Source organism: Oryctolagus cuniculus, chromosome 1, assembly GCF_964237555.1.
Source record: "Oryctolagus cuniculus chromosome 1, mOryCun1.1, whole genome shotgun sequence".
Classification (NCBI taxonomy): Eukaryota; Metazoa; Chordata; class Mammalia; order Lagomorpha; family Leporidae; genus Oryctolagus; species Oryctolagus cuniculus.
This window is the reverse complement of record NC_091432.1, coordinates 68,500,734-68,519,293: the sequence shown is the minus strand read 5'-3', so window position 1 is coordinate 68,519,293 and position 18,560 is coordinate 68,500,734. Positions and strand designations below refer to the sequence as shown.

The 18,560-nt window shown below is 40.1% G+C and overlaps 1 protein-coding gene across 5 annotated transcripts in view; it reads left to right on the top strand.

The window, feature by feature from the left end:
- PAK1 (p21 (RAC1) activated kinase 1) overlaps positions 1-18,560 on the top strand; it is a 192,908-nt gene that overhangs the window by 94,240 nt on the left and 80,108 nt on the right. For 3 of the 5 annotated variants that reach the window (XM_051850728.2, XM_070075855.1, XM_051850733.2), the window contains exon 2: positions 3,085-3,295. In XM_051850728.2, coding sequence (XP_051706688.1) covers positions 3,106-3,295 — 190 coding nt within the window. In that variant the 5' untranslated portion in view covers positions 3,085-3,105. The remainder of the gene's footprint in view (positions 1-3,084; positions 3,296-18,560) is intronic. The other 2 variants (XM_051850720.2, XM_051850738.2) reach the window with 1 other exon arrangement.

The following is an 18,560-nucleotide window of genomic DNA, read 5'->3' as shown; positions in this document are numbered from 1 at the left end:
AGGAAACTTAGAGATGAGAACATTTCCAAAATAATTCATGAAAGAAGTAACAATTGAATTAAGCCTTGTAGGATTAGTGTATTCACAGTTTGAGTAAGGAAATTGGCATTCTGGGAAGAGAGAATAACACGTGCAAAGGAATGGAAGTATGAAAGCTATGGTATACTTGAAGAAGCTGGAGAAGTTGGATACAGGTAGAGTGTAAAGGGAATTATAGGGAATGATAGGGATGGAAAATGAGATTAAGTGGGCTAGGTCAAATAATAGAGAGCCTCTAAAAGCAAGCTAAAGAACTTCAGCTTTTATTTGGGGATGTTAATGAAAAGTTTTAAATGTGTGTTTTAAGATTACTGATGGCACCTGAAAAAAAATTGAGGAAAAAACCAAATGTGGTGGACCACTCAGTTCATCTGATTTATTAGAACATGTTAAAAAGATTGTTACAGACTGGGCCTTTAACCTAATTGTTAAGATGCCAATTAAGACTTGCATCAGAGTTCCATGCCTGGTTCTGACTCCTGACAACAGTTTCTTGCTAATGCAGACCCTGAAGCAGCAGCAGTCATGGTGTCTGCTACCCCCACGAGAAACCTGGATTGAGTTCCTATTTCCTAGCTTTGGTCTGACATAGCCCCAGCCAATGTGGGTGTATAGGATGTGAACCGATGGATGAGAACGCCTTCTCTCTCAAATAAATAAATAAATAAATTTTTAAAAAGACTATCAATTTTGCTCATAGTAATAAATATCTAAAAGCAGTGATATTGAAATCTGTCTGGTGTTGGAATCACTAACATTTTTTAAAAATTGTTACCCAAAGAAACCTTTTATTTAAGGGATACAAATTTCATAAGTGCAACTTTAGGAATATAGTGATTCTTCCCACCATACCTGCCCTCTTACCCCTCCACCTCCTCCATCGCCCATTCCCAGTTCTATTCTCCATTAAGATTCATTTTCAGTTCACTTTATACACAGAAGACCAACTCTATACTAAGTGAAGATTTCAACAGTTTGCACACACACACACACACACACACACCCCAAAAAAACTGTTTGAGAATAAGTTTTACAGTTAACTATCATAATGCAACTCATTGAGGACAGACGTCCTGCATGGGAAGTTAGTGCACAGTGACTCCTGTTGTTAATGTAACAATTAACACTCTTATGTGTATGACATCAGGATGGAATCACTAACTTTTAAAATACAGCATTTTGGCTTTTAACTGGCCCTACTAAATGAAAATTTATGGGGTCAAGCCAGGACATCAATATTTCTAAAAAGCTGTTGGTGATTATGGTGCTTTTGTTTTTAAGCTGTTTGTCTCCAAAGCACTGTTGTTTTTAAGTCCAAGAAGCATATATTTATTCCATGTAGTCATGGTTAAAGATATGATTTCTACTGTAGCATGAAAGAATAATGAGAAACTTCATGACTCTGAATACATTCTTTCCATTGTCTAGGACATGTACTTTATTGTAATAACATCTGTTTTTATTAAAACTATTGGTAGCATGTGATAGGGGCTCCCCTCCTTCTAAATTTTATTCTGTTTCCCAGAAGCATTGGAGATTGTCAGTATATATGGAATACCATATGGAGCAGGATAGTTACTGCATTGACCACCATATGTATAGAGCAAGGCAGAACTTCTAATTACCTTAAAAAAAAAAAAAGACTTATGTATTTATTTGAAAGGTGGTTAGAGAGAGAGATAGACAGACGAACAAATGCCTTCCATCTGCCGGTTCACTCCCCAAATGACCACAATGACTGGGGTTGGGCCAGGCCAAAGCCAAGAAACTGGAACTCCATCTGATTCTTCCACATGGGAAGCAGAGGCCTAAATACTTTGGGCATCTTTGCATCTTCTGCTTCTTTCCTAAGCACATTAGCAGAGAGCTGGATCAGAAGTGAAGCAGCTGGGACCCAAACCAGCTCTCTGATGACAGGATGCTGGTGTCACAGGCAGCAGCCTAACCTGCTGCACCGTGATGCTGGTCACCTAGCAAAGCAGAATTTTAGAGGAGGGAGATACTGCAGAAGATGATATATTCCAGAAGTCAGCAAACTTTCTATAAAGGGCCAGATGGTAAGTATTTTTAGGTTTGTGGGCATTTAGTCTTTGTTGTAATTGCTCAGGTCTATCAGTGTAATGTGAAAGAAATCGTAGATAATACATAAGTGAATGAATATGGCTGTGTTCCGATAAAACTATTTACAAAACAGTTTTGCTGACCCTTGATATAGTCCATTCCAGAGAAAGAAAATATAACTTGTCTAAGGTTAAAAAGTTAGACATTGACAGAGAACTCAGTATGTGGACTGTTGTTCACAGTTTTTAAAATATTTATTTTATACTGATATTTTGAAGATTTATTTATTTGTAAGGCAGAGTGATAGAGATAGAGGGAGAGACAGACAAAGAGATCTTTCATCCATTGGTTCACTCCCCAAATGGCTGTAATGGCCTGAGTCGGGCCAGGCCAGAGCCAGTAGCCCTGAAGTTCATCTGGGCCCTGCACATGGGTGGCAGGGGCCCAAGCTCTCAGGCCATCTTCTACTGCAGGTATTAGTGGGGAGTTGGATCAGAAGTGGAGCAGCTGGTACTGGCATGTGATACTGGCATTTTGGGCAATGGTTTAACCCACTGCATACTACCATCAGCCCCAGCAGTTCTTTAGAATATTCATATAGATGAATAAATGGAACCTAAGAGGTTGTAGAATCTCTCTAAAGCTAATAAGTGAGACCAGCATTCACACTTAGTTTTTGGTAGACTGCATTTCTGATTTTCAATTATGTCATGGTGGTTTTCTGTGTTCTCCAATGTCTCAGATACAGGAATGCAGAGAAAAGCAAGATCCTGGTGAATTTTTAGCAGTGCTTGGCACAGAGTAGGCGTGTAAATCTGTGAAAATTGTGAATTGAATAGACCAGCAATATTCATGGTATATGGTGGAAGTGCTTGCGTTGGTCTTGAAGGAAAGGCTTTATGATTTGGATTCTTTAAAACTTTAAACATGTATTTTCTTTTGCTCAGAAATAATAAGTGTTAATGTTTTTCTTTCTGATTCCAGTAGCTGTTGCTGGTGGTGACAATGTCAAATAACGGCCTAGACATTCAAGACAAACCCCCGGCCCCTCCGATGAGAAACACCAGCACTATGATTGGAGCAGGCAGCAAAGATGCTGGAACCCTGAACCATGGTTCCAAACCTCTACCCCCAAACCCAGAGGAGAAGAAGAAGAAGGACCGCTTTTACCGATCCATCTTACCTGGAGATAAAAGTACAGTTTTTTCATTTCGTTCTCATCCCTTGAATGATTACATTTTTTTGTTTGTTACCTGGATAAAAGATCTGTCCTTCCTTAATACCCATTTTTTTTATTAAATATTTCTCTACTTTCATTCTTTAAGTGGTTGAAACAAAGTGGAAATAGACCCCTTTTTGTACTCTGTTAACTAGATATGAGCAAAAATTAAGACTTCTCTCTTGTCGGATTTGGAGCAATCTGAAGCCATTTAGTTATTTATTTTGTAAGTTATTAAACTGTTTATAAAATCTCAAAATATAATAAATGTCTTCAGTTGGAAGGTTTTTTTTTTTTTTAAATATTTATTTGAAAGGCAGAGTTACAGAGAAAGAGACAGAGAGGTCTTCATCCTCTGGTTTACTCCCCAAATGGTTGCAGTGGCTGGGTCTGCATCAGGCCAAAGCCAGGAGCCAGGAGCTTCCTCTGGGTCTCCTACATGGGTGCAGGGTCCCAATGCCTTGGGTCATCTGCTGCTGCTTTCCCAGGTGCATTAGCAGGGAGCTGGATCAGAAGTGGAGCAGCCAGGACTTGAATGCCAGTGCTGCAGGCAGGGTTTAACTCACTATGCCACAACTGTGGCCCTGAAAGTTTTATTAGTTTCACTTGGAATATCTTCTTTCCAAATTCTTAATTGCCTCTTCTTTATCCAAATCCCCTGGACCCACACCCAAATTTGGGAATTTAAATTTTTTTTTTTTTTTTTTTTTGGACAGGCAGAGTGGACAGTGAGAGAGGTAGAGACAGAGAGAAAGGTCTTCCTTTTGCCGTTGGTTCACCCTCCAATGGCCGCCGCGGCCGGCGCGCTGCGGCCGGCACACCGCGCTGATCCGAAGGCAGGAGCCAGGAGCCAGGTGCTTTTCCTGGTCTCCCATGGGGTGCAGGGCCCAAGCACCTGGGCCATCCTCCACTGCACTCCCTGGCCACAGCAGAGAGCTGGCCTGGAAGAGGGGCAACCGGGACAGAATCCGGCACCCCAACCGGGACTAGAACCCGGTGTGCCGGCGCCGCTAGGCGGAGGATTAGCCTAGTGAGCCACGGCGCCGGCCTGGAATTTAATATTAGTAATAATGAGTGTCAAGAGATGGCTGAGAAAAGGAAGCAGAGAGTACTCAACATGAGTTCATTCTAAGTCATACTAGGCAGCCTTATTTCCTTTTTAGGAGAGTAATTTGGATTTTTAAAAGTGCATCTAGGATCGGGCTGTGGTATAGCAGGTGAAGCTGCTGCCTGCGGTGCTGGCATCTCATGGGCACTGGTTCAAGTCCTAGCTGCTCCACTTCTGATCCAGCTCTCTGCTATGGCCTTGGAAAACAGGGGAGATGGCCAAAGTCCTTGGGCCCCTGTGTCCATGTTGGAGACCCAGAGATAGCTCCTGGCTCCTGGTGTCAGATCAGCCCAGCTCTGGCCGTTACGACCATTTGCAGGGTGAACCAGTGGATGGAAGACTTCTCTCTCTGCCTCTGCCTCTCTGTAACTCTGCCTTTCAAATAAATAAATAAATCTTAAAAACAAAAACAAGTGCATCTAAAGAGTCAGTATAATTGCCTAGACAGCTTAGTGAAATAGAAGGCTGGATGTCCACATGGATCAGTTGCTTTTGTTGGACCTCAAAGATGTTACAGTAAGTGGCTATTGATCTGAACTAGTTTTCTGCTCTTTCAGGGTCCTGTTTTGTGGATTTCTAGAATTTATAGAAATTGGCTTTCTACCTTGAACTTCTAATTCAGATGGACCTGGTTCACTGCTTAACCAGCTCTGTGACCTTGTCTTGTCAGTTAACCCCTTTGACCTGTAGATTCTCCTCTTTAGAATTGAGATATTTTATAGGGAGGTTGTGAATATTACATGCAAATTTTCTCAGTATGGTACCTTCCACACAGAAGGTGTGGAAGTGTGAGTTATTTTTCTCTTTACGCCTTTCTTAATGAATAGAAGCTAGGAGCATAGCTAGCAGATAACATAATAAAATCAGAACTGAGATTCTGAAACAATTATAACAAGCACAGTGATGAATTGCAAAAGCTATCTCAGGTTATAGGAAAATAAGAGGGTACTTTAGAAAGTTTAAGGAATATGGAATTAAAAGATGAGTTTATTTTGGTGCAAAAAATTTGAAATCTATGTGTATGAAGGATCTTCCAAAAAGTTCATGGGAAATGTGTATTATGATGTATATGTATATGTATCCATGTACTATGCATGGATTTCAAAAATTTTGCACCAAAATGAATTTGTCTTTCAATTTCATTTTTCCATGGACTTTTTGAAGTACCTTTGTATAACTAGAGGAGATGGTAAATTATAGTATCATTAACTAAATAGGGAACACAGGAAGGAGGAACAAATAGGAGGATTAGTGGTTGGAAAGCACGGAAGATGATGACTTCAAATAGCATTTCATTTGAGTTGAAAAGATAAATTTAGACACATTGCCTTTGAGGTCTCTTTATACAGAGATGTCTAATAGGCAGATTTCATATATGGTAAATGCTGTTGAATACCTGAAAGAAGAACTGTTGAGACTTGCAACCAGTGTTCCACCATCTTTATGGGCTTTTGGGGGCTTGATAGAACAGATTTGGATAAGATGCTTACCTTTGATTTCTTGGCAAATTCATTTTTATAGTAGTTGCCAACTTCCTAGGTACAGCAGCTAAGATACAGGCAATGTTACTTGCCTCTTTTTTATTTATTAGTTTAGGTGTGTGTTTGTTGTACTTTTATTGACTAGTGGTTTTGCTCTCCATAAATAAGACTGTAGCCCAAGGTTCTACATGTAATAAAAGAAGACTTTCTAAATTAACAAGTTTAAATATTATTGCTGATTAAAATTAGCAAAGATAATAAGATTCCTGACCAATAGTCATCAACAGAATTTTTAAATTCCATGTGTCAAAGCTGGCTTTGTGGTGCAGCAGGTTAAGTTGCTGCTTTGGGATTCTGGCATCTCATGTGAGAGTGCTGTGCCTTGAAAGACAGTGAATGGTAGCCTAAGTATTTGGGCCCAAGCCACCCTTGTGGGAGACCAGGATGGGTTCCTGGCTTCTGGCTTCAGCTTGGTTGTTGGAGCTATTTGGGGAGTGAACCAGCAAGTGGACAATCTCTGTCTCTGTCTTCTCCCTCTGTCATCTTTCAAATAAATAAATCTTTAAAATAATTTTTTTTTATATTTCAAAGGACACCATCAAGAAAGTAAAAAGGTAATTCACAAAGGGAAAAGAATTTCCCTAAATTATGTATCTTCTAAGAGACTCATATCTAAAATATATAAGAATTGTTACAACTCAATAATCGAAAAGGCAGGTAATGCTTTTTGGCCACCCAGCGAGGGGTCAGTCCATTCGGCATTGTTCTTGATTCCCTGCATAACTTAATGGGAAGCTGTCACAATGTCTGGAGCCCTTGATGTCCTACAAATGAAGGAGGAGGATGACCTCAAGTTCCTTGCAGCAGGAAGCCACCTAGGTGACACCACCCTTTTTCCATGGACTTTTTGAAGTATCTGTCGTTCCCCCTCTTCGTGGAGGAACGACACAGGACCCTGTGCTGTTCTTTTGTCTGCTCGGCCCTCCCCGGGTTTGCTGCTGGTTCTTCCCGGGTTGGCTACCGTCCCTTCCACCTCCGTGGAAGGGCGGTTCCCCCTGCCACTTTTCCCCACTTCCGCGGGGGAGCGGCACACCGCCGGCCGGCTCTCTTGGGGGCTGCACAGGTGTTCCTTCAGATAGATGTTCCCCTTAGATGTTCCTGGTGCATGTTGTCTCTCTCCTCCTTTATAGTCCTCTTCCACCAATCCCAACTCTGCTACCCACACGCTGAGCGCGCTGCTCTCCTCCAATCAGGAGCAAGATCAGCTCCTGCAGCTCAGTCAATCAAATTGGCGAGAGGCAGCTGCGTAGAAGCTGCTACTCCCTTCTCAGCGCCATATTGTGGGAGAGCAGATGCATAGAATAAGTCTTAATTCCAGTAACTTAGTCTAGTCCGAGTTGCTCCCCACAGTACCCTTGTTAACTAGAGGAGATGGTAAATGATAGTATCATTAACTAAATAGGGAACACAGGAAGGAGGAACAAATAGAGCAGTACATCTGCAGAAGGAAAAGTGGTGGCATCTACATCATCAATCTGAAAAGGACCTGGGAGCAGCTTTTTTTGGCTACTTGTGCCATTGTTGCCTTGAAAACCCTGCTCATTTTGGTTTTTGATTTGATGTCCGTGTCACCTCCGGGAACACTGGCCACAGGGCTGTGCTGAAGTTTGCTGCTGCCACTGGAGCCTCTCCAATTGCAGTCCGCTCCACACCTGGAACCTTCACTAACCAGATCTAGGAAGCCTTCCAGAAACCACAGCTTCTGGTGGTTACTGGTCCCAGGGCTGCCCACCCTCCTCTCAGAGAAGCATCTTAAGTGAACTTGCCTATCATTGCTCTGTGAAACACAGACTCTCTGTGCTCTGAGGACATTGCCATCCCAAGCAACAGCAAGGGAGCCCACTCAGTGGTTCTGATGTGGTGGATGCTGGCCCAAGAGGTTCTGCACATGTGTGGTACCAACTCCTGTGCACTCCCATGCGAGGTCACGCCTGATCTCTGCTTCTATAGAGATCCTGCAGAGATTGAAAAGGAAGATCAGGACACTGCTGAAAAAGCTGTGACCAAGGAGGGATTTCAGGGTGAATGGATGGCCCCAGCTCCTGAGTTCACTGCTACTCAAACTGAGGCTGCAGACTGGTCTGAAGGCATGCAAGTGCCCCATGTGCCTATTCAGCAGTTCCCTACTGAATACTGGAGTGCTCGGCCTGCCACTGAAGACTGGCCTGCAGCTCCCACTGCTCAGGCCACTGAATGGGTAGGAACAACCACTGAGTGGTCTTAAGCTGTTCTTCACAGTCTCTGAAGCAAAATGGAAAGGAGGGTGATGGAAAATAAATACCAGTTCCTACAAAAAAAAAAAATAACTAATTTGAAAAGCAGGGAAAGGATCTTAATGTGCATCCTGAAAAGCAGATATGTAAATTCCAATAAGCACATGAAAATGTCACTGGCTAATGCCTTGAACAGAGTAGGAGTGAGTCTTTGTCTTGTCTTAGTCCTACTTCAAAGTAGTAAAGCTTCCAATGCACTTGTTGTCTTTTGTTATTTTCAGTTATATTTCCAGGGAGAGATGCAATCACCAGTCAGTCACCCTACTCTGATCTGAACCCTACCACAAGAATGAGGCCTGCAACGGCTAGCCAAAAGTATTCGAAAACCACCTTTTGCTTAATTTTAATGCTAAGATCTCCACCCAAGAGGAGCTTACGGTTCATTACCATAACATGCAACGCATATGCAATCATGTTTCCAAATTGCAAAGATGTAAGCTTCTACATGTAATCACAAAACGTTCCTTTTGAATATTCATTCGTCACCCAAAATAAGAGGTACCTCTTTCCTTTGTTCAGGAAGCAGCAGTTCTCCAAAGTCTCATTATTTGTTACTAATAAAAAACACTTTGTGTTACAGTTGCCTCTGGTGAAAGATTTCATTTCCACCCACCAAGAAAGGAACTCACTTTGGGTTGGTAACAAAAAGATGTTCAAAATCATTAGCTATCAAAGAAATACAAATCAAAACCAAAATGAGTTCCTATTTCACTCCACTAGGTTGGCTATAGTTAAAAAAGAAAGATAATAACAAATGTTGATGAGGACATGGAGAAATTAGAACCTTTACAATTGCTTGTAGGAATGTAAAATGGTGGAGCCACTATGGGAAACAGTGTGGCACCTCAGTAGGTTAAATATAGAGTTGCCATATAACCATGTAGCTCTACTGAGAGTGAATGAAAATGTGTTCACAAAATACTCACACATGAATGTTTATAGTAGCATTATAGCTAGTAACCAAAAAGTGGAAACAATGCAAGTAACAACTGATGAATGGATAAATAAAATTGGTATATTTATACAATGAAATATTATTTGGTAGCAAAAATAAATGCAGTTCTGATCCATGCTACAATACAGGTATGAACTTGGAAGACATTGGTAAATGAAAGATGCCAGTCCCAAAGGATAATTTATTTTATAATTCTATTTACATAAAATCCCAAAATGTAGGTAAATCCACATACAAAAAGTAGTTTAGTTATTACCTAGGGCTGCAGATGATCAAAGACAGATGGGATTAGGCTAAGAGGTGTGGAGTTTCTTTTTATAGTGATGAAAATATTCTGTGAAGTGTTTTTGGTTTGAAAAAAAATTCCTGCCTGAAATAGAGCTTTCAAACATTGAGAACCAAAGACACAGTCTTGTGTTCAAAGAGAAAGTTGAGGTCTAGATATCTGGGTTGTAGTTTTGAATTTTCCATGATTGGTCGTCTGATTTAGATCAATTACTTCTCTGAAGTCTTCAGTGCCTTCATCCAAAAAATGAGAGTCTGAGTAGCAGATATGCACAGTTTCTTTTAGCTTTAAAATTCTGTGATTATATAAATGAGAGTGTTGCAGAGATATAGTTAGACCAGGCTTGTCTGCATAGGTGAAAAGATATCAGGCCATTATAAAGTACTTTAATCAGGGATAGAACTGTAGATTCAGAAGTTTTTCTGGAAATCCCAGTTGAAGAACCCCAGACCAACTCTGGTCTGAAATCTTATAGCCTCAAGATCAAAGCTGCATCTCTGTAAGTTGAAAGCTTACAAATAGAAAACAGAATTACAGGAAATTCTTACAAAATGATCCAATACCCTCTTTCATCTTCTAGTTACAAATTTTATATACCCTGGACATATAGGTTTCAATTCTTGCTTTCAGACCCTTGTGTTAGCTGTAATTAGTGCATACATCAATATGAAATAAAAATGTGATCTGTTTTTCCTTTTGTCTGAAGCCTTTCTTGAACCAACCAGCTGCTCTGCTTAATCCTATTAGGATATACAGTAGTCTTTGAAGTGCTGTGCCCTTCAAATGGTACATATTGGAGAATTTATGCCTGTTGTGTAGAAATAGTCTAGAACTGAATTTCGAGAATCTAGATTGAAGCCTGCTTCTGACATTTCTTCCTCCCTTCCTCCCTTCCTTCCTTCCTTCCTTCCTTCCTTCCTTCCTTCCTTCCTTCCCTCCTTCCCTCCTTCCCTCCTTCCCTCCTTCCCTCCTTCCCTGCCTCCCTCCCTCTCTACCTCCCTCCCTCCTTTCTTTCTTTCTTTCTTTCTTAGAAAGCTTTTATTTAATGAATAATATAACGGTTCTTCCCCCTCATACCCACCCTCCCGCCCCCACTCCTGACCCACTTCCTACTCTCTCTCCTATCCCATTCTTCATTAATATTTGTTTTTAATTAATATTATATACAGAAGACCAATTCTATACTAAGTAAATATTTCCACAATTTACACCCACACAGACACACAAAGTATAAAGTACTGTTTGAAGAAAAGTTTTACAGTTAATTCTCATAGTACAACTCATTAGGGACAAAGGTCCTACATGGGGAGTAAGTGCACAATAACTGCTGTTGTTGATTTAACAGTTGACATTCTTATTTATGACATCTGACATTTCTTAACTCTGTGCTTCATTAATTCCTATGTCATCTTTTAAGTGGGAATAGTAATTTTTAGCTACCCATATATATCAATAGATTTTGTGTAACATTTGACATGGTGGATATAAAACCATTTTCTAAACTGTAAAACACATACAAATATGACTTTTTTAATTGGATGAAATTTTTTTAAAATTGAAAACCTCATTTATTATTGGAGCCAGTGTCCACAACTAATTTTTCATTGAGGAGGCTGACGGTTAGAGAAAAATAAGTTGCTCAAGTTCTCACAGGTGGGAAGTGGCAGGGATGAGCATGGAACTAAGTCTTCCTGAAATATCTCTTTCATCATAACATACTGTCTCTGCTAGTTTTTCTCAACCCTGGTTATGCATTGGATTCACTCTTGATGCTTTTAAGAAATATAGATATCTGGGCCCAACTCAGACTTTTGGAGTCAGATTTTTTTAGGGAGAATAGTTTTGCATCCCTAGGGAGATTTGAGAAATGAAAAAGAGGAATTCTCTGTGGGCTGTGATGGTGGTTGAGATTTGACCTGGCAGTGAGCAGAATGTCTGTGGGCATTACCTAATGCTGACCTTCAGCATGGCCCCAGTGTGTGTCTGGGGCATGCATAAATGATTGGGAGGAGAACTATAATTGAGGGCCTATAATAGTTGGCGCTGAGTTGCAGAATTCCATGTGGGAAAGCCTGCTTCCTGAAGTGGTTAGGATATGGAATCTTTGGTTTATTCTAAGAAGTTTTGCAACATTTAGTTTGGAATCTTTTTCTGGTTGCATTTTCACAACTGAAGTAGAATTCTCTGAGCTTGGGAAAAGTTTAGCAAAGTTAATTTTACCACTGAACTACGTCAGTGTTTAGCTCTCCACATTTGGAACATTTAACTGCATTGAGCTCAGATTAGTTCAGCTGAGCCAGTGAGAGGTGCTACTTAAAATTTTTTAAAAATAAGGTCGATGATTTGTGCTTTGATAGCTCTACTGAAAGATGGGATTTTACCTCATTTACCGTACAATCAGAAAGCCAAATGGACTAAGGCAAAGGTAGGGCTAAAGTTTGAATGGGTGAGATTGCAAGCTAGTTTTCTCACTTTATTTCTTCAAACTTGAGATGTTTACATACATGAAGTCAGAATGATTCTTTCCTCTTTTACTCCTCAAACACAGATTCTCTGTCTTAGTAAGTAGGTTAAGAAATCTTACATACACAGTTTCTTATATTGTTGATAACTCATGTTTGTAAAGCTCTTTTAATTTTATAAAACTCGTACATTTTCTTTACCTTATTTGATCTTCAGAATCATCATAATCATCATAATAAATGGAATAATCATAATAAATAGGAATAACAAAATAGTAATAACAACAAAATGGTAACAGTAGTGACAAAACTACTATTTATTGAATGCCTGTTAACTGTCACACATTTTAAGAACTTTCAAGTAGTTGAGTATTTCACTTTTGAGACAGTAAACTGAAATTTACAGTGGTTAAGTCACTTGCCCAAGATCATCGAGCTAGGGAGTGGCAGAGCTGGGGTTGGACCTCTGATTCCAAGGGCTTTTCTGCTGTATAGTTCTTAGCCAATGTCTCATAACTTCTGGACTGTGCTTATTAATTCTTATAAGGCTTCAGACACCACATAATGTTGGAAGTCTCCCAGGCGGGTGCTTTTCTTTTCGTGTTTTTTTTTTTTTTTTTTTTTTTTTTTTTTTTTTTTTTTTTTTTTTTTTGGGGTGGGTGTTGTGGTGTAGTGGGTAAAGCTGCCACCTGTGCTGTTGGCATCCCATATGGGTGCTGATTTGCTTCCTGACTGCTCTACTTCCCTGGTGCAGCTCCCTGCTAAAGGCCTAGGAAAAACAGTGGAAGATGGTGCAAGTGCTGGGGCCTATGCCACCCGTGTGGAAGACCTGGAAGAAGCTTCTGGCTACTGGCTTCTGTCTGGCTCAGCTCTGGCTGTTATGGCCATCTGGGGAGTTCTGATATCACAGGTGACAACTTAACGCACTGCAACAAAACACTGGCCTCAAAAACTAGCGCTTTTCAGTAGAACTGATTTTATTGTTTCTTTGAGCATGTTTCAAAATGAATTTGTGTGTAAAATTCATTTTGTCACTCACAAGCATATTTATGTAAAGTGCATAGTGCATATAGAAGAAGCTGTGGTGGAGTTTGAGCATCTGAGGTTGTCATCATTGTCCATCCCCGACTTTATGATCTTTAGTAAGTTGTTTGCTCTATCTTTCTTAGCCTCAGCTACCTTACCTGCAGTATGAGTATGTAACAGTTTTATCTCAGAGTTGCTGAAGACTAAAGATAGAAGAAGTGTTGAATAAACTACAGTCTTGTTAAAAGTTGGCAGTATTTTTGGTGGTAGTCATGCATTATTATTGCATATTATTGCTTTTAGTCATTTTCTTTTGGAGTCTGTGATTAACACTTCCAAGCTGTTAAGAGAGTTACAAAATACAACTTTTTTTTTAAACTTTTATTTAATGAATATAAATTTCCAAAGTACAGCTTATGGATTACAATGGCTCCCCCCACCATAACGTCCCTCCCACCCGCAACCCTCCCCTTTCCCGCTCCCTCTCCCCTTCCATTCACATCAAGATTCATTTTTGTTTCTCTTTATATACAGAAGATCAGTTTAGCATACATTAAGTAAAGATTTCAACAGTTTGCTCCCACACATAAACATAAAGTGAAAAATACTGTTTGAGTATTAGTTATAGCATTAAATCTCAATGTACAGCACACTAGGGACAAAGATCCTACATGAGGAGTAAGTGCACAGTGACTCCTGTTGTTGACTTAACAATTTGACACTCTTGTTTGTGGCATCAGTAATCACCCTAGGCTCTTGTCATGAGTTGCCAAGGCTATGGAAGCCTTTTGAGTTCACCGACTCTGATCATATTTAGACAAGGTCGTAGTCAAAGTGGAAGTTCTCTCCTCCCTTCAGAGAAAGGTACCTCCTTCTTTGATGACCTGTTCTTTCCACTGGGATCTCACTCGCAGAGATCTTTCATTTAGGTCTTCTTTTTTTTTCCCCAGAGTGTCTTGGCTTTCCATGCCTGAAATACTCTCATGGGCTTTTCAGCCAGATCCGCATGCCTTAAGGGCTGATTCTGAGGCCAGAGTGCTGTTTAGGACATCTGCCATTCTATGGGTCTGCTGTGTATCTCACTTCCCATGTTGGATCATTCTCTCCCTTTTTTATTCTATCAGCTAGTATTTGCAGACACTAGTCTTGTTTATGTGATCCTTTGACTCTCAGTCCTATCATTATGATCAATTGTGAACAGAAATTGATCACTGGGACTAGTGAGATGGCATTGGTACATGCCACCTTGATGGGATTGAATTGGAATCCCCTGGTATGTTTCTAACTCTAGCGTTTGAGGTAAGTCAGCTTGAGCATGTCCCGAATTGCACATCTCTTCCCTCTCTTATTGCCACTCATATTTAACAGTGATCACTTTTCAGTTAAGTTTCAGCACTTAAGAAGAATTGTGTATTGATTACAGTATTCAACCAAAAGTATTAAGTAGAACAAACAAAAAATACTAAGAGGGATAACATAATTTTTTTAAAAGATTTATTTATTTATTTGGGAGGCAGAGTTACCAAGAGAGAGGGAGAGATAGAGAGGTCTCCATCCACTGGTTCACTCCCCAGATGGCTGCAATGGCTTAGCTGAGCTGGCCTGACGCCAGGATCCAGGAGCTTCTTCCAGATCTCCCATGTGAGTGCAGAGGCCCAAGGACTTGGATCATCCTCTGCTGCTGTCCCAGGCACATTAGCAAGGAGCTGGATTGGAAGTGGAGCAGCCAGGACTCTTAACTGGCACCCATATGGGATGCCAGTGTTGCAGGTGGAGGCTTAACCTACTAGGCCACAGCACCAGCCCAAAAATAACAGCTCTTAACAAGGTTCCTCTAACATGGAGTTAAAGAATGTCCCTAAATATAGGTTGCATTTTCTTTAAGCAGAGCTAATTTATTTAAGCAGAGCTAATAGGAAGGCCAGTTTAAATAATTTTGTTCACTGAGATTAAGCAGACCTAAGTACAGATTTCCCAAGAAGCTCATAAGAGTTCTTTGTAATGTCCAAACAGGATTCTAAGCTCTGGATGTGGGCCTGGACTTTTAGGCCAAGTAATATATTTGAAACTTGAAGACAGAGTTCTCTTAAATCTCAAGTGCTGTTCATTTCTCTGCTATTTCAGCTTTTCCGGATTTTCCTTTTTCTTTCTTCCTGTTTTCTTTTGTGTTCTCACTTATATAGTAGTTAACAAAGATTGGAAACATTGGTATGCATATGATATATGGAGTTAGGTTTAGTGGCCAATTAACTATATATTTAAGACTTTCTAAGTAAGTAATACTTCTTTTAGTTTATAAGCTTATTTTTTAAATGTCTAATTTATTTTCATCTGCTTGAAAGGTGGGGCAACAGGGAGAGAGAAATCTTTCTTCCTCTGGTTCACTCTTCAAATGCCTGCAGTCAGCTAGAGCTAGGCCAGGCCAAAGCAAAGAGCCCAGAACTTTATCTGAGTCCATAGCACTCTCCCTAGAATTAACACTTTGTAATAAGTTTGGTTCCTGTTACAGTGCTTCACTTGTTTTGTGATATTGGACTACTCTCTGAACTTCCTAGGCTGCATTTATTTTCTCATTCATAAGATGAATTATGTTGGACTAAATGCTCTGTAAGATCACATACAACCTCATGAATTATATAGATTCTTATGAATCTACATGAATGATTCTTAGGAATTTTCATGAATTATGTGTATTCATGAATCATGTAGATTCTTCTAATGAATTTTTAAGTCTTTATGTAGAAAACTACACCCTTCAGAAAGGTACAACTCAATGAATTATTACAGTGACTATTCCTCCTGTGTGGCCACTATGCACTTCTCACCAAGCGATAGACCATTACCACCCTCTGAAAAGCTACATTTCCCTTCCAAGCACTGACATCTGTCTCCTTCCAATGATTTACATAGATGAGCTTGCCCATTTTTAAGCTTGGCACACACCAAGTTATACAGTGAATATGACATTCTTTTATTTGTCTAATTTGCTCAACATTGTTCATGAAATGTATCCATGTTCTTTTATTTAATTTAGTAAATATAAATTTACGAAGCACAGTTTATGCATTACAATAGCTTCCCCCCATAATTTCCCTCCCACTCGCACCCCTCCCATCTCCTGCTCCCTCTCCCATTCCATTCACATCAAGATTTATTTTCAATTATCTTTATATACAGAAGATCGATTTTGTATATATTAAGTAAAGATTTCATCAGTTTGCACCCACACAGAAATACAAAGTGTGAAATACTGTTTCAGTACTAGTTATAGCATTACTTCACATTGGACAACACATTAAGGACAGATCCCACATGAGAAGTGAGTACACAGTGACTCCTGTTGTTGACTTAACAATTTGACACTCTTGTTTATAGTGTCAGTAATCTCCCTAGGCTCTAGTCATGAGTTGCCCAAGCTATGGAAGCCATTTGAGTTCGCCGACTTCAATCTTATTCCAACAGGGTCATAGTCAAAGTGGAAGTTCTGTCCTCCCTTCAGAGAAAGGTACCTCCTTCTTTGATGGCCCCGTTCTTTCCACTGGGATCTCACTCGCGGAGATCTTTCATTTAGGTCTCCCCCCCCCCCCCCCAGAGTGTCTTGGCTTTCCATGCCTGAAATACTCTCATGGGCTTTTCAGCCATATCCGAATGCCTTAAGGGCTGATTCTGAGGCCAGAGTGCTATTTAGGACATCTGCCATTCTATGATTCTGCTGTGTATCCCGCTTCGTATGATGGATTGTTTTCTCCCTTTTTGATTCTATCAGTTAGTATTTGCAGACACTAGTCTTGTTTGTGTGATCCTTTTGACTCTTAGACCTATCAGTGTGATCAGTTGTGAACTCAAATTGATCACTTGGATTAGTGAGATGGCATTGGTACATGCCACCTTGATGGGATTGAATTGGAATCCCCTGGCACATTTCTAACTCCACCATTTGGGGCAAGTCCAGTTGAGCACATCCCAAATTGTACATCTCCTCCCTCTCTTATTCCCACTTTTATATTTAACAGGGATTACTTTTCAGTTAAAATTTAAACACCTAAGAATAATTGTGTGTTAATACAGAGTTCAACCAATAGTACTAGAACAAAACAAAACAAAAATACTAAAATGGATAAAGTATTACATTGAACATCAACAGTAAGAACAAGTCACTGTTTCTCATAGTGTCCATTTCACTTTGACAGATTTCCCCTTTGGTGCTCGGTTAGTTGTTGCCGATCAGGGAGAACATATGATATTTGTCCCTTTGGGACTGGCTTAATTCACTGAGCAAAATGTTTTCCAGATTCCTCCATCTTGTTGTAAATGACCGGATTTCATTGTTTTTGACTGCTGTATAGTATTCTATAGAGTACATGTCCCATAATTTCTTTATCCAGTCTACTGTTGATGGGCATTTGGGTTGATTCCAGGTCTTAGCTATTGCGAATTGAGCTGCAATGAACATTAGGCTGCAGACAGCTTTTTTGTTTGCCAATTTAATTTCCTTTGGGTAAATTCCAAGGAGTGGGATGACTGGGTTGTATGGTAGGGTTATATTCAGGTTTCTGAGGAATCTCCAGACTGACTTCCATAGTGGCTTAACCAGTTTGCATTCCCACCAGTTTGCATTCCCCGGTTAGTGTCCCTTTTCCCCACATCCTCTCCAGCATCTATTGTTGGTAGATTTCTGAATGTGAGCCATTCTCACCGGGGTGAGGTGAAACCTCATTGTGGTTTTGATTTGTGTTTCCCTGTTTGCTAGTGATCTTGAATATTTTTTCATATGTCGGCCATTTGGATTTCCTCTTTTGAAAAATGTCTATTGAGGTCCTTGCCCATCTCTTAAGTGGGTTGTTCGTTTTGATGTTGTGGAGTTTCTTGATTTCTTTATAGATTCTGGTTATCAACCCTTTATCTGTTGTGTAGTTTGCAAATATTTTTTCCCATTCTGTCGGTTGTCTCTTCACTCTCCTGACTGTTTCTTTTGAAGTACAGAAACTTCTCAATTGGATGCAATCCCAAATGTTAATTTTGGCTTTGACTGCCTGCGCCTCCAGGGTCTTTTCTAGGAAGTCTTTGCTGGTACCTATCTTGCAGGGTTTCTCCAATGCTCTCTAATAATTTGATGGTGTCAGGTCGTAGATTTAAGTCTTTAATCCATGTTGAGTGAATTTTTGTGTAAGGTGAAAGGTAGGGGTCTTGCTTCATGATTCTGCACGTGGAAATCCAATTTTCCCAGCACCATTTATTGAATAGATTGTCCTTACTCCAGGGATTGGTTTTGGATCCTTGATCAAATATAAGTTGGCTGTAGAAGTTTGGATTGATTTCTGGTGTTTCTGTTCTGTTCCATTGGTCTCTCCATCTGTTTCTGTACTAGTACCATGCTGTTTTGATAACAACTGCCCTGTAGTATGTCCTGAAATCTGGTATTGTGATGCCTCCAGCTTTGTTTTTGTTGTACAAGATTGCTTTAGCTATTCGAGGTCTCCTGTGTCTCCATATGAATTTCAGCATCATTTTTTCCAGATCTGAGAAGAATGTCTTTGGTTTCTTGATTGGTATTGCATTGAATGTATAAATTGCTTTTGGGAGAATGGAC